At 41.2% G+C, this 12,960-nt stretch overlaps 1 protein-coding gene across 1 annotated transcript; it reads right to left on the bottom strand.

Moving 5' to 3' along the window:
- Positions 1 to 278: 278 nt before the first annotated feature.
- Positions 279 to 859, bottom strand: LOC117141002. Its single transcript, XM_033304255.1, has 2 exons — positions 751 to 859; positions 279 to 698 (listed from the first exon to the last, which is right to left on the bottom strand). The coding sequence occupies exons 1-2, from the start codon at positions 769 to 771 to the stop codon at positions 468 to 470; spliced, it is 252 nt and encodes an 83-aa protein (XP_033160146.1). The 5' UTR covers positions 772 to 859; the 3' UTR covers positions 279 to 467.
- Between the last annotated feature and the right edge of the window lie 12,101 nt (positions 860 to 12,960).

The raw sequence follows: 12,960 nt of genomic DNA, 5'->3' as shown, positions 1-12,960 counted from the left end.
GCTCCTGCTGCTCCTTTATCCCTTGTAAATATTTCATGGCTGCTGAAAAACAATTCCTGCCCGTCGCTCAGCTGCTGCACTACTTGCTGAATAAATAATCAGCTGTCATTATGGCTTCTCCGGTGCAACTCCTTCACGCCTTCATTTGTCACCCGACTGCGTTTGACAATTAAAAATCGCGAATCGCCAGGATGTGCGTGGTCACTCTGGAGTGTTGAATGCAAAGATGTCGAAATGGACCGCCAAAACAAAAGCTGGGCAAAGAAAACTGTTGCAGAGGACCCTTTACTGCTGGCACAGAAAAAATATCTTTAATTTTGCATTACAATTGTTAAAAGCCATTGCCAACTATTGCGAACCTGGTTCCCTTTTTTTCGCATAAATAAAATTGTGCTTTGATCGTTGACAATCAGAGGGCAGAGGGCAGAACGCAAATAAATAAAATAACTTAACAACATTTAAAGCAATTATGGGTCCCGGGCCACGGCTTGGTCGTCCTCGCCACTCCAGTCAAATGGCGGTGGCGAAACCTCAGCAACAGGATCCTGTGGCGCCCGAGTTCCCATAACCGGATCGCTCAGTGATTTGTTTTCGCGCACGATGCGGACATATCTGAGTGCATACTGCAGCTCCGAAATGGGCAGATCGTGCTCACGGATGAAGGACATGGCCTGATCACTCTCCTCCTCCGTGTATACCTTTAATTCAAAATGAGAAGCCGTGACATACGAAATATCTTATTGGACAAACCTCTTCTTCTTCGGATGCCATCTATTTGATTTGATTTTAAGCTATATTATTAAATTTCTTTTATTTCGTTTGTACTTCTACTGTATATGCTATTTAAGCAAGTCTGCGAATGCAGTGAAAATGTTTTACTGGCCTACTGAGCGTCACTTTATCCCGTAATGAAAATTTTTCTCTCAAAAACACATGAAATGTACAAAAATGATTCCGCATTGCCAACACAATACAGCATGCGGCCGAAACTGACCCATCAACACTTTGGCATTGCCTTTAATATGGTCTGGGAATAGAAACAGGACCGGGCCAAGCCAGGACATCACCCCACCGAACCGAAGTGAACCAACCGCATTTTGCATTTGCAGTTTACTCGGTTAACCGCTTTTCTAGCGGATTTAACACATTTCGGCCTCAGCTGGGCGACAACTGAACAGTGGATTGCTTTTGACCACGACACTTCAAAAACAAAACATTTATGATTTTATACTCTCAATTTAAAGTTGCAAAAGTGTTGGTTCCCTACAAAACTATTAAACATACCAGTAATCCTTCTTACTATAAACATAAAGCATCTGTTTTTAAAATCTATTCTTAAAGTAAAAAAAAAATTGTCCATGTAATATTGAAATCATTACTTATATATTACAGATTATTAGCTTACCGCCAATGCCATTTTTGTTTCACCTTTTATGCCTTTTCCTCCACTGTGGCTAGTTGGGGCAAAAGTGAAAACTAGTTCAGCTGCCCAAAACATGCCAAAATGTTTGAATCGAAGAATCAACGCACAGAGATGGATTCGGGGGTTTGTAGGAATGAAACGTTGGTGGATTTGGAGCCAAAATGGGCATAGCTCATATCGAGTGGCTGCATGCATTTGCCATTTCCTCGGCAATCCAACAAAACCGCCACCCATCACAGAGTGCCACGCCCACTCATATGTCAATGGGGCATGCATTTCATTCGAAGTTTTTTTTTTTTTGTTTTTATGCCTCACAAAACCCGACTCGACTGACATTGTGCGAATTTTTGACCCTAGGGTTCAACTTTGCGAAAAGGTGGGCGGCCTGCTGATGGGGACGATGGTTGGTTTTGGGATGAATTCTAGCCAACATTCCTTTGTTATGGCCACCGGGCCAATGGGCTTTGGGGTCTGACCATTATAATTTCAAGTGCAAACTTTGACACTTGAATTGTGGTCCACAATGCTCAAAATAAAGTATGCTTTTCTATCCAGCTTTAATAAACCGCACTTTTCGAGCGGACTCGCAAGTCCTAGGCACGAGTAAAATAGATAAAATTTAGCGCTTGATAGAAAAAACAAGCAAACAAAGATAAGAAAATGCTATCTACGCGCACTGGCAAATAGAATTGCACGAGGACACAACAGAACACAAAAGGCAAACAAAATTATGTTTAAGGTTATATGCTATGCATAAGTAAGTGAGGCAGACGGACTGGAGCGGGTCAGGCAAGCGGAAGTAGAAGCGGAAACGGAAGCTCAAGCAGCAAAAGAAAGTGTCTAACTGGCTGTGCATGTGTGGTGGTGTTGGTGTTGGTATTAGTGGGCACAACCCCGCCCCCACGGGCACATCCGACAATTGGGAAAACACAACACTCACTCACACACAGATGAACAGAATGAGAGCGCAACCGCAGGCGACTTTCAAGGCTTGGTTTGTCCTGTCGTTGTCCTTACAGATAGATAAAATATTATGTGGGAGTATGATTTGTTATTAAGAGCTCGAGCTTAAAAAAACATATCCTTAACATAATGACATTACTATTTAGAGCTATAAAAAATGCCAATATGCAATATGATGATCATTGTGCCAAATAACAAGAAATTTGTAATAATAAATACCCATTTTTTCCAGTGTAATATGGCTTGCACACGCGCCGAGCGAGATAAAACATTTGTATGCTCTGATAAGAACGCATCCACTTACTTTTGGTCGCACATGACCTGAATTTTCGCTCCAAGGAGAAGAAGGAGTCAGACGAGGAACAGACAAAAAACTTGAACTTGCACACGGACCGAAAGGCAAATGAAGAAATTTAAATTTGATACCAGCCAGGGCAATCAGACGATGTGAATGATGCCCACTTTGCACACCCTGTTTGTGAATCGAACGAGGTATATTGGGCTCAGATGATAAAGATACCAAATCAATGCTAATGATATTTAATAAAAATGAAATAAATAAAATATTTAGATTATATAAACGTTCTAAAGCCATTGTATGTGTGCCATACAAATCTCCTGATAATTGAGTAAATCATTTAAAAAATAATAAATAAGCAATGTGTATCAATTGATAATCCTAATATTTATAGAAAATGTCCGATATGCATTGATTGATTCCGCTGTAGCTTGCCTTTAGTTCAACCTAGTTTAGAGGCCATTTAGCCAGTCGATTACCGACTTCCGCTCACATATTGGTGCTGGTTGACTTTACCATGTGGCACAATGGAGCAGGCTGCATTCGCTTCAGTTCCATCAGCCACCCTCAATCTGCTCTGTCTGGTGGTAGCAACATTCGCTTTTTGTGTCCTCCTTTTTCTAAAGTTCCAGTTCAGTTACACGAAATTTTGAACGGAAATACGAAAATGAAAGATTCGTATCTGGAAAGTTGGACGAGATTGATGTGTGCACGGGTGTACGACCCACAAAAAAAGGGAGCAGAAGCATCGAAGTGCCCGCAGCACTCAAATGTGGCATGGTCTGGTTTGTCTCCGCCCGTTTGAGTGCGCTTCTCTTAGACGAAAATAGGATTTGCTTGCAAATTTACGGAACCCATTGCAGATGAGTATGGAAAGTGGTGGACGAATTGGGGAGCTCGAGGAGGGAGCAGGCCTTGGGCTCGTTTTGTTTGTTTGACACTTTCGTGGTTAGTGATTGTCCATATTATGTGACAGGCGATTCAAAAGGAACTGGGCTGGGGAAGAATAGTGAAAGAAAAGCACTAGGGAGTGGTTCACCCAGCTGAGTGGACAGTTTTGTTTGGCGTCCAAGTTTTTTAGATTCTTTAGGAAAACAGAAATATACTTTAATTTCTTACATACATTTCTCTATACAAAAGCCTTTTGTATAAAATTTACTAGCTAATTGTAAGTACTTATTTTATGTAGTGCACTCAAGAAGTATACTAATAAATCGTACTGTTCTGACATACTGACGTACTTCAATTCTGATTATTAGCATACATCAAAGTCACAAGTGTCTCATGAATAAGCATCCAACTAAGCCATAAATTGCCGATATTCCAGAGTAAAACCATGCAAACTTTAAGTGGCTTAAGTTCCCATCTGCACAATTTACCCAAAGAATCATCGATGGTAATTAGCCACGTCAACACTCTAAGAAGCGGCAGGGAATTATTCAATGCGAGCTGGGAAAGTGTCAGCTGGCCGAACTGAAATTAATATTTTAGGTCGTGCCAAATAATAAGCCAGGAGCCACGACTCCGCAGGAGGTCACAGGAAAGCCGAAGTATCGTTTAACACTTCATTAAAAGCCATTCCGACAACTTGTAGACAATTAAAGACAAGTCGAGGGCTGCAGAGTGGGCGCCACTTAACACATTTCCAATGTTCATTGACCGGCAAATGAAATAAAAATTGCAAACATCTTCAACTCCGGTAGCGAATGCTTCATTTAACAGCGACAAAAACAACATCGCAGGCAGCTATTTGCAGGGGGTCCTTGTAAAAGGACTCTCCACACCGAGGCAATAGACAAAGTTCCCAGGCCACAAATTACACTTTGGTTTGGCAGCATAAAATGGCGTAAAAATTGCAGCTGTTTCTGCCACTCGAATGCGAGCAAAATTATTGAATGTCCTTGCTTCTTGTCTGCCGTTCCAGTCATTCCGAGAATCTTATTCTCATATAATCAGGGATTTTCTTTCGTAGAAAAAATTAATTTATTAAAACTGGTGAACGATTTCTATATATTTTCAGGAATATTAATATGATTGACTTTACAAAACTGTATATTTTTTCATACAAAATATTAGCTGCAATGTATTATTATGCTTTCTAATATTTTATTAGGTGCTTGCGTAAAGGGTTTTTTTAACTATTTGGTTACAAGTTGGTTACAAGACATTAACTTTTTATAGTTTTTATGTTTTTATTTTGGGAAATCATAAACGGGAATTTCTGTACATACCAGCCATCTTTGAGGTTCCTTTCTGGCCATGCTTTCCCGTCTGGTTCTGTGTATGCCTGTGTATTTTTTATGATGCTCGAAAATAAATAAACACTCAATACCAATGCCAAAGAGCAGACGGAGCCAACTTTCAGTGGCAGACACCAGAGAATCCGTGGCAGAGGCGATGGGAAAGGCAGACTGGCAGCATCGCGCACATTCAATAAATCTTCAGCTGTGAATAGTCACTTGAGACGGAATCGGAGGAGGAAGAGCAGCTTCCCAGGACACTGGGACTCGAACGCCTTTCGCTTTCAGTTCCATCTGCTCCATTCCACCTAATGGCCGCAGTCATGAGCTGTTGGATAATAATAATGATGATGCTCTCATACCGGCACAGAACGTGTTTTGCGGGGCATATTGGAGCTAGTGTGTGAAAAAGCGCAGCTTGCACGTATGAACGACGGACTTAAGGCCTCTAATAGCCTCATATTTTGCACTCCAATACATAACTCACTGGGCGCCGGAAGCGGAAGTCGAGAACGGAGGACGCGAGATCAAGACCAAGGCCAAGAGCTCTGAGACAATGAACAAAACAGGATATAAAGCCCCAATGATTTGCCAAATATTTGATATCCTAAGTATATGATTAGAGTGATTAACAAGACCAAGTTCGATACAGTAAAAATCCCACAACTTTAACTATTATATTTGAATTATACATTGGATAGATTTTCAAAAATGAAGTTTTACAAAATGCCTGAATGAAAATTAAGAAGTTATAAAATGCTACTACACTACAATTATAAACTATTAAACTAATTACAGAGCACGCGAGTATCTTTTCTTACAATAGACAAAATACGTTATATTTTTATTTCCAGAAGGGTATTCAAACCAGAATTTCCTCAAAGTAGGCAACATGCAATGCTGAGCACAACAAAATGGATGCGGATGCAAGGAAAACGTAAATCAAACGGGGAAAATGGCAATCGCAACTCTCGACCCCGAGCAAACATTCAATCTATAATGGCATTTACACGACTAGGAACAGGATATGTAATATCCTTTTGGGGTTTTTAGCCCGAGCTGAAAACTGAAACGGTTCGTTCGGTAGGCAGGTCCTTCGAAATCGGGCTGTATGGGATGCAACTTACTTTCAAATAAATATGGCGCAGCCCTTTGGAACCCCGTCGCCATAAATCTCAACAATTTCCGCTGTCTGTGAGAGCAGAGGGCCCGCAACTTCCATGGCCATCTATGGATTTGCTATTGAAATTTATGCGCATGGGAGTGTCTGGCCAAGTGGATCCTAACTCTTTTTGTTTTATTTACTAAGGCAGGAAGAGGTGGGCCAGCCGGAGATACTTTCCCCTGGCTTTAGTTTCGGTCACTTAATGGATTTATTCGATTCGAAAGAATGTGAGAAGTATCTATGGTTGCAATATCTGTCAATTGGGAAAATTGTAATACACTCCTTAATTTAAATCAAACTGATTTTGTTTCCCTACAAAAATCCTAATTACACACACTTTGTGTGCCTTTCGTTAGACCTTAAAATGAGCTTGGCCCACCACGCGCCAATCATAATTTTTAAATCTTAAGCGGCCACATAACACTCAAGTGCGAGGCTCAAAAGAAACGGCAACTTTCACTTGGTGCGCTAACAACCGAAAGGAGGCCAGGCGAAAACTCCGCTTGGCAATTTAAAAATTAAGGCGAGGAGGCGCCAAGCGGAGCAGCAAAACACTTTAACTAAAATTAGAAAAACGCAAACGAGCTGAATGCAGGCGAAGTCCCTCTTCCTTTTGGCCATAATCAGCACTTGCAGCTTGGCAAGAAAAACAAGCGTGGGATACACTGAAAAATGCAGACAGCAGATTTTCCTTATCTTAATTTAGTAATAATATTAATATGACGTTAATGCAGTTAGAAATGGTAAACCAGGTTTCCAAACGATATTTCTTTAAATAAGAAACGGCGAAAAAAGATTTGATTTTCAAATTCTAACACTTCTCCATTTTGTTCTCTGTGTATGAACCAAGGAGGCAAATATGCAACAGCAACATCAACGACAACTGCAACACGGCACTATAATGAAGCTATCAACCGTAAGATGGCGCTTAGGCACGCAATCATACTTTGGAAACCTTAGAGACCCACGGCTATATGCGACTAGTTCGTGGAGAGCGTCATATAAGCCAGATATGTAGTTCTGAGAAACAGAGTTTTTGGAAATATGTCTCTAACTATTAAAATTCGGATTGTCAAAATTGCAGTATTTTTCCCATATTGTTCAAAGCAGAAAAAATATTATTGATATCTTAAGGAATATCCTAGAATTTTGAAGAGTGAAAACCATGGATGCGAAACTATATTTTGTAGCATATCCTTTTAAAAGATATTTGGTTCCTGAACGGCAGGAAATCCGATACCAGAACACCCCACCTAAATCAAGTGGCCTGCATCGTTGGCGTGGCCGTTTTCGTAATTTTCACTATGCCGCATAGACACGGCAGGCACTCACACACGCGGCGTATGCTTAATATTTCCGCCGCATCCTATGCGCATATTCATTTTTGACGACGCTTTGACGTCGCCCGTACGTTGACCGCTGGGGAATCGCCGGTGGGGGCTTCTGCATTAGCGTTTAATAGTAGACGACGCTGTCCTGGGCGCTGCCATCTTGCCAGCTGTACGGTTATACCCCGCGGTGCTGACCTAAATTTTCCGGTTTATGAAAAATATATGTGTGCAATATAAAATGTTTCCCTCTGCTGCATGCATAAAGCGTTAAAAAAAATGTATATATAAAATTATATAAATATATATATATGAATATATATATTAATATATATATGCAGCGCTAAATGCAGCTCTCTCTATATATATTTATTTACATAGGGCTTCGGTAGAACTGGGCAAGTTTTGAAGGCTTTTTAGTCAAACTCTTACTGGCTACAAATCGTGGCGTCACAAACGGAAAATGGCCAGAGTTGCGGTTATGCCGGGAAACATCAAAGAAAACAAAACTTTTGTAGCAGAGTTTTGATTTGAAAGGAGGGAACACCATTAAGATCTTGTATTATATTTAAATATCATCTAACCTTTTGAATATCCGATTAAGATTGTACTCATTTTCAATTTTTAATTTCAATGTATTAGCTTATATAATTCAAAAGAAACCATAATTTAATTACCTTATAACAACATTTTCTAAGCTTTAATAATACTTATTTAATAAGTGTCAGCCTCGACGCTACCCCATCAGATACTTTTAATAATGTCAAAAGAAATGTCAAATGTGATTTGACTGATACACTTACTACGTCTGATTGGGAAAGTCGGTAAAAAACGACAGGTGTGCTTGAAGTCCTGTGACATTCAAATAATATCTATATGCCCTCGCTTAAGACTGTCTTATATAGCTTAGAAAACATATCCGATGAATAAGCATTGCAGAGCTCAGCAAATGTGAACCAGTTGGCTGTGCACTTCGAAGTGCGGTCAAGCATTTTGTAATAATATTTATGCTGATACCAAGATTTCTTTCCTGTTCCGTTGAGTAAGGGGAAATAAAATGTTTGGGTTGGGGTTGAAGTACAATTGCCAGCTGTGGAGGCTACAAAACACCATCATATGCAAGCCAACTTGAATTTATGAACAATTCTTGGGGAAAACATGGAGGAGCTTATCATGAGCAATAAACGCTAATGGATGAGCTTTATGTCGGTCAAGAGGGGGGTGTCCGCACCACTGCTGTGCACACTTGAAGTTCAACCCCGAAAAGGTGACAAAAGATATCGCAATTTTATGAGTAATCCTCTGACACCCTGACAAGGACATGCACTGATTACGGTGTCACAGACTGACCCCGCACAGCCCCCCTCGGAAGGCGGTAATAAAATTTTCACTTCAGATAGATTTTAGCATTGTCTCGCTTAGTGCAGATAATATGTCCGACTGTGAGTGAACGTTTGTGGGGCTTTGACGTCCTTTCCTACCTTCTAGTCAGCCCTGTCTGCCTGTTGGCTCGGATGTTGTTGTGAGTCATATTAAAAAGTAACGAGCAAAATATTATGAAGCCAGACAAAAGGCACTTCCGGCAGCCAAAGAGCGAGGACGGGCGCGGGGGATCTCCTCCTATATTGGATTCACACGATGCAATGTTTTGTGAAGGATGCCAGCCAGCTTAACTCTTGTTCACTGCCTGTTGTTGTTTGGCTGGCCAACACAATCCCACCAAAAGACCACCAGCCCAGACCATCTCCCCCTATATTATATTGTGTTTTTGGACCCAGACAAGTCTGCATTGCCGCATGTACCATGTCCTGTCTCGTTTCCGAGGTTATCTCGTCCTTTGCCTGGGGGCAGCTCACACAGCATTATTAATAACCATAACTCAAATCTATTGCCGCTTTACTGCTCATTGATTCTGTTTATGGCCATGATTTCGTCAGTTCGCTTTGTCTGCCTTCCCCTTTGGTTTTGCGCTTTTTCAAAAGTTTTGATTTCATCGCAAAGGAGGAGTTTCATGGCGAGTAGCGGGAATTTTAATGGGCTTAAGAGCTGATCTATACTGACACAAGTAAATCGACTTATTTAAGATGAAATGAAGCCCCCTTTCGACAACTCCCCCGTTTTCCGCAACGGCTTATCACTCAAAGCTGGCACTTGTGAGATATCCAAGAAACGCCAGCGCCAACTGGTCTTTTGCGGCAAGTTTTAATTGTGCTCATATCTCAAGAACTCTTCTGGATCGCTTCGCTGCTTGTGGCAAAGTTTGCATTTGGCCATTTGTGTGTGGCCAAACTTTTTTGGTGCACAGTCACACACACACACACACACGCGCGCATTCACACTCCCTGTTCCCAGCAAATTGCTCAACAATCCATGTTGCCATTTTACAACACTTGGAATTTCTTTTGGACAATTCGCCTTTGGCTTAGACCCGCTTTGGATGTTGACTTTTACTTTGGCCAAGTGGACTCAGTGCAGCCCTCCCTGGCCGTATAATTTCAATGCTCACTGTCGTAAATAGCCTGGCCACCGTCGAGAACGATGAGTATTTTCTTAATTTTCTTACACTTCCTCCAGCCCGGCAAAAGTTTTCCCAGCTCTGCCAGCTAGAATCATCATCAGCAGCAGCAGCGGCAGCAGCTTTTCCGTTTGTCAGCTGGAAAAGAGTCGAGAAAATGGGGACGGGGGCAAGCTCCGACATTAAAGTATTATGCAAGCGTATTAATGCACTCAACGGACACGGAGACTTGACAGACGGAACGGAACAGAAAAGTGACCGGCTACATGGAGAAAAAAATATCAGATTTAATATTCAGACAAGTCTTCAAATAGTATAAACATGATTGCACGTAGGGACTTCTTATAAATAAAATATTAAAAATAACAAAAAGTGTATATATATATTGTGAAATTATTTTTAATAGTACAAATTTGAGTCATGTTTTCTGTGCACAAAAGTGCAATGATAAGCTAGGGAGCAGGATGCAATGCATTGCAATGGAAGGATGAAAGAGAAATTCCAAGCTGCATCAAAAGTTCTCCACAGGCAGCAGTAACAGGAAGCGTCTTAACGTGGCCCAAACTCTTGGCTTAGATATTAGCCCATCCGCGCTGATTCCGAAAAGGGAATGTATCATACTAAGAGCGTAAACAATTTTATAAAAAATACAAGCGGTGGCTTATTAAATTTCTCATAATGCTGGAAATGCCAAATTTAAGAAGATTGTTCTTATCATTTAGGCAACGCGCTCGGCACAGGCTTAATTGAATTAGGGTTCAATTCCCCAGGAACCTCGACCCATGTAAAATGTCTGGTCAAGACGGCTGCGGCGTGGCATTGTGTTGTGTAGCGGTGTCTTGTCAACTGTCAAAGTCATTGTTGACCGAAAGCCGCCCACAGATGTACACAGATATATAGATTCCTCCCCGTGCTATTCGATAGGATGTGTATTCCCAAATGCACTTCGATGTGACGCCTCGAAACGGATGATGTCTACACAGAAACCAAACAAAGCAATAGCAAAAGAGCATCGTTTTATTGCTTTGGTAAAATTGATTATGGAATAAAGAATATGTTGGAAATTTTTCACAAATTAACTGAACTGAATAACCATTTAAAAATGAACTTTGTAGTACTTGTTATCTAAGACTTTGAGTGTTATCAATCGAGCAGGGAGTGATCTAAATCTGGCCACCACAGGATTCCTGTCGTTCCTGAAATCAGATGGCCGTAGGATAATCCATACAATTTTCCCTTAAGCTCGTATTGGGATATTAGTTTCTTTTTTTTTGCACTTTACGAATTGAACCACACATGTAATTTGATTAGGAAACCCGATCGAACAGTCATTTATTTCACAAGCTGGATCTTTTCTATGGGGGCGTTAACTTCCATCGCCTGTCCACTTGACATATTTTTACGGTTGAAAAACTCGAATGGGTCGGGCGCTCATTCATTCCATGATTCGTTTATTCATTCATCAATCAGCGTACGCGACACTGCATGAAAAATGTCAGTGAGGAAAGCATCAACGCGTGGACAGGGAGAAATTTTGTTTCGATCTGTTGGATGCCCACGAAGATGGGAAGCAGACTTCGACGGGGAATACCATTACCTTGCTGGCTGCCAAACGGAAGCTGCTCCTCGCCCGGCTTTTCCATGGTGGGCAACTCCATTGCACCCCCACTCGAATGATTTCGCTGCTTGCCGTTACCCATTTTCGTCGATGCGTTGTGAAAATTGGCAAGTCACTTTTCAACATTTTCCGCGAGCCGTGAAGCAATCAATATTGATTGCATAATGAATGACAATCAGCGCTGCGCTTGACACTCGACCCCAAGCCTCAGCGATCCACCCACATTTCATATTTTTGCACAGAGAAAAACATTCAAAGTTCTTGAAAACCAATAGAATCCGTAACGCCATTCTCGTATATTTGAAATTGTCCTAATTAAAGTAAATAGTCTTTAAACTGTGTGTACCTTCCTTAGTAAAACAATGTCATTACTCTCAATCCACCAAACTTCCGAGATTTCGAATATTTTACAGAATTTTAGATAATTGGCGCTGTCATAATGTTGTGCTTTTCCGTGGTGTGAGATTTGCCGGGATATGTGTTGACCTGCGGCATTCTAATTGCGCTGGCTCTTTTCCGAGGGTTCAATTGGCAGAAGCAATGCAAAACATTCCAGCGCTGGTGAAGATGATTCAATTGACATTCCCATTGCCACCGAAAGGGGGATCCGATCCGGATGCTCCGCTGGTGGCGTTCATGTGAACGTCCGGAGGATGGTGACGAGGACGAAGGACGTCCAGCCATCCAAACCGACCAGGCAGCCGCCACACAATGGCCGCCACTTGGCTGGTCGCTGTCATGGCCAACTTGGCCAACAAGGATGGCAGTTGCAGCTCCAGTTGCAATTCCTCTGGCCCCTCTGCCACAAAATCCCCGTATTTCTCTGTCTGTGCCACTGTTTTTGTTAACTTTTCGAGCTCAGTTCGCTGGATCTTTTCGTGTACGTGTGTGGCGTTTTGGCCGGCACTTTTATTTCTCGCTGCCTTCCTTGTTTTGGCCGTATTTTGTTGCAGTTTGTTTTGTGCTTTGTTGGTTGCCATTGCGCCATTTTAGCCGTTGATGTTACCTGCTGCCATGGCTTGTAATACTCTAGCGGAAAAAACACTGAATCGGGAGGATTAGCTTATCTAAGATATTTTCTATATATAATTACAAGTATTTAAAAGGAAACAACAATTTCTAAAAAAAAGCCAAAATTCTTTGACGTTCAATAATATAAAAATACTTCTATATTTTCCTCTACTTTAAGATGTAATTTTTTATTGCATATTAAGCATCTTTTCCATTATTCATTTGTATAAAAGATTTAAAGCATTATAACTTAAAGACTAGAATAGAGTAATTCGGTTTTTCACTTACCCCAAATATTTTGCACTACTTCTTGCTCCTTTTCTAGTTCACCGTGTATGTGTCACTCAACGGCATTGAATTCGATGTGAGTGCCAAAGTCTGTGTTCCTGTTCTTGGGTA

Source organism: Drosophila mauritiana, chromosome 3L (genome assembly GCF_004382145.1).
Source record: "Drosophila mauritiana strain mau12 chromosome 3L, ASM438214v1, whole genome shotgun sequence".
Taxonomy (NCBI): domain Eukaryota; kingdom Metazoa; phylum Arthropoda; class Insecta; order Diptera; family Drosophilidae; genus Drosophila; species Drosophila mauritiana.
This window is presented reverse-complemented; position numbering and strand designations above follow the sequence as displayed.

Coding starts and splice junctions, on each gene's coding strand:
- LOC117141002 (XM_033304255.1), bottom strand. CDS start 771: ATGGCATCCGAAGAAGAAGAG. Junction 699..750: donor TGGCATCCGAAGAAGAAGAG/GTTTGTCCAATA, acceptor TTTGAATTAAAG/GTATACACGGAGGAGGAGAG.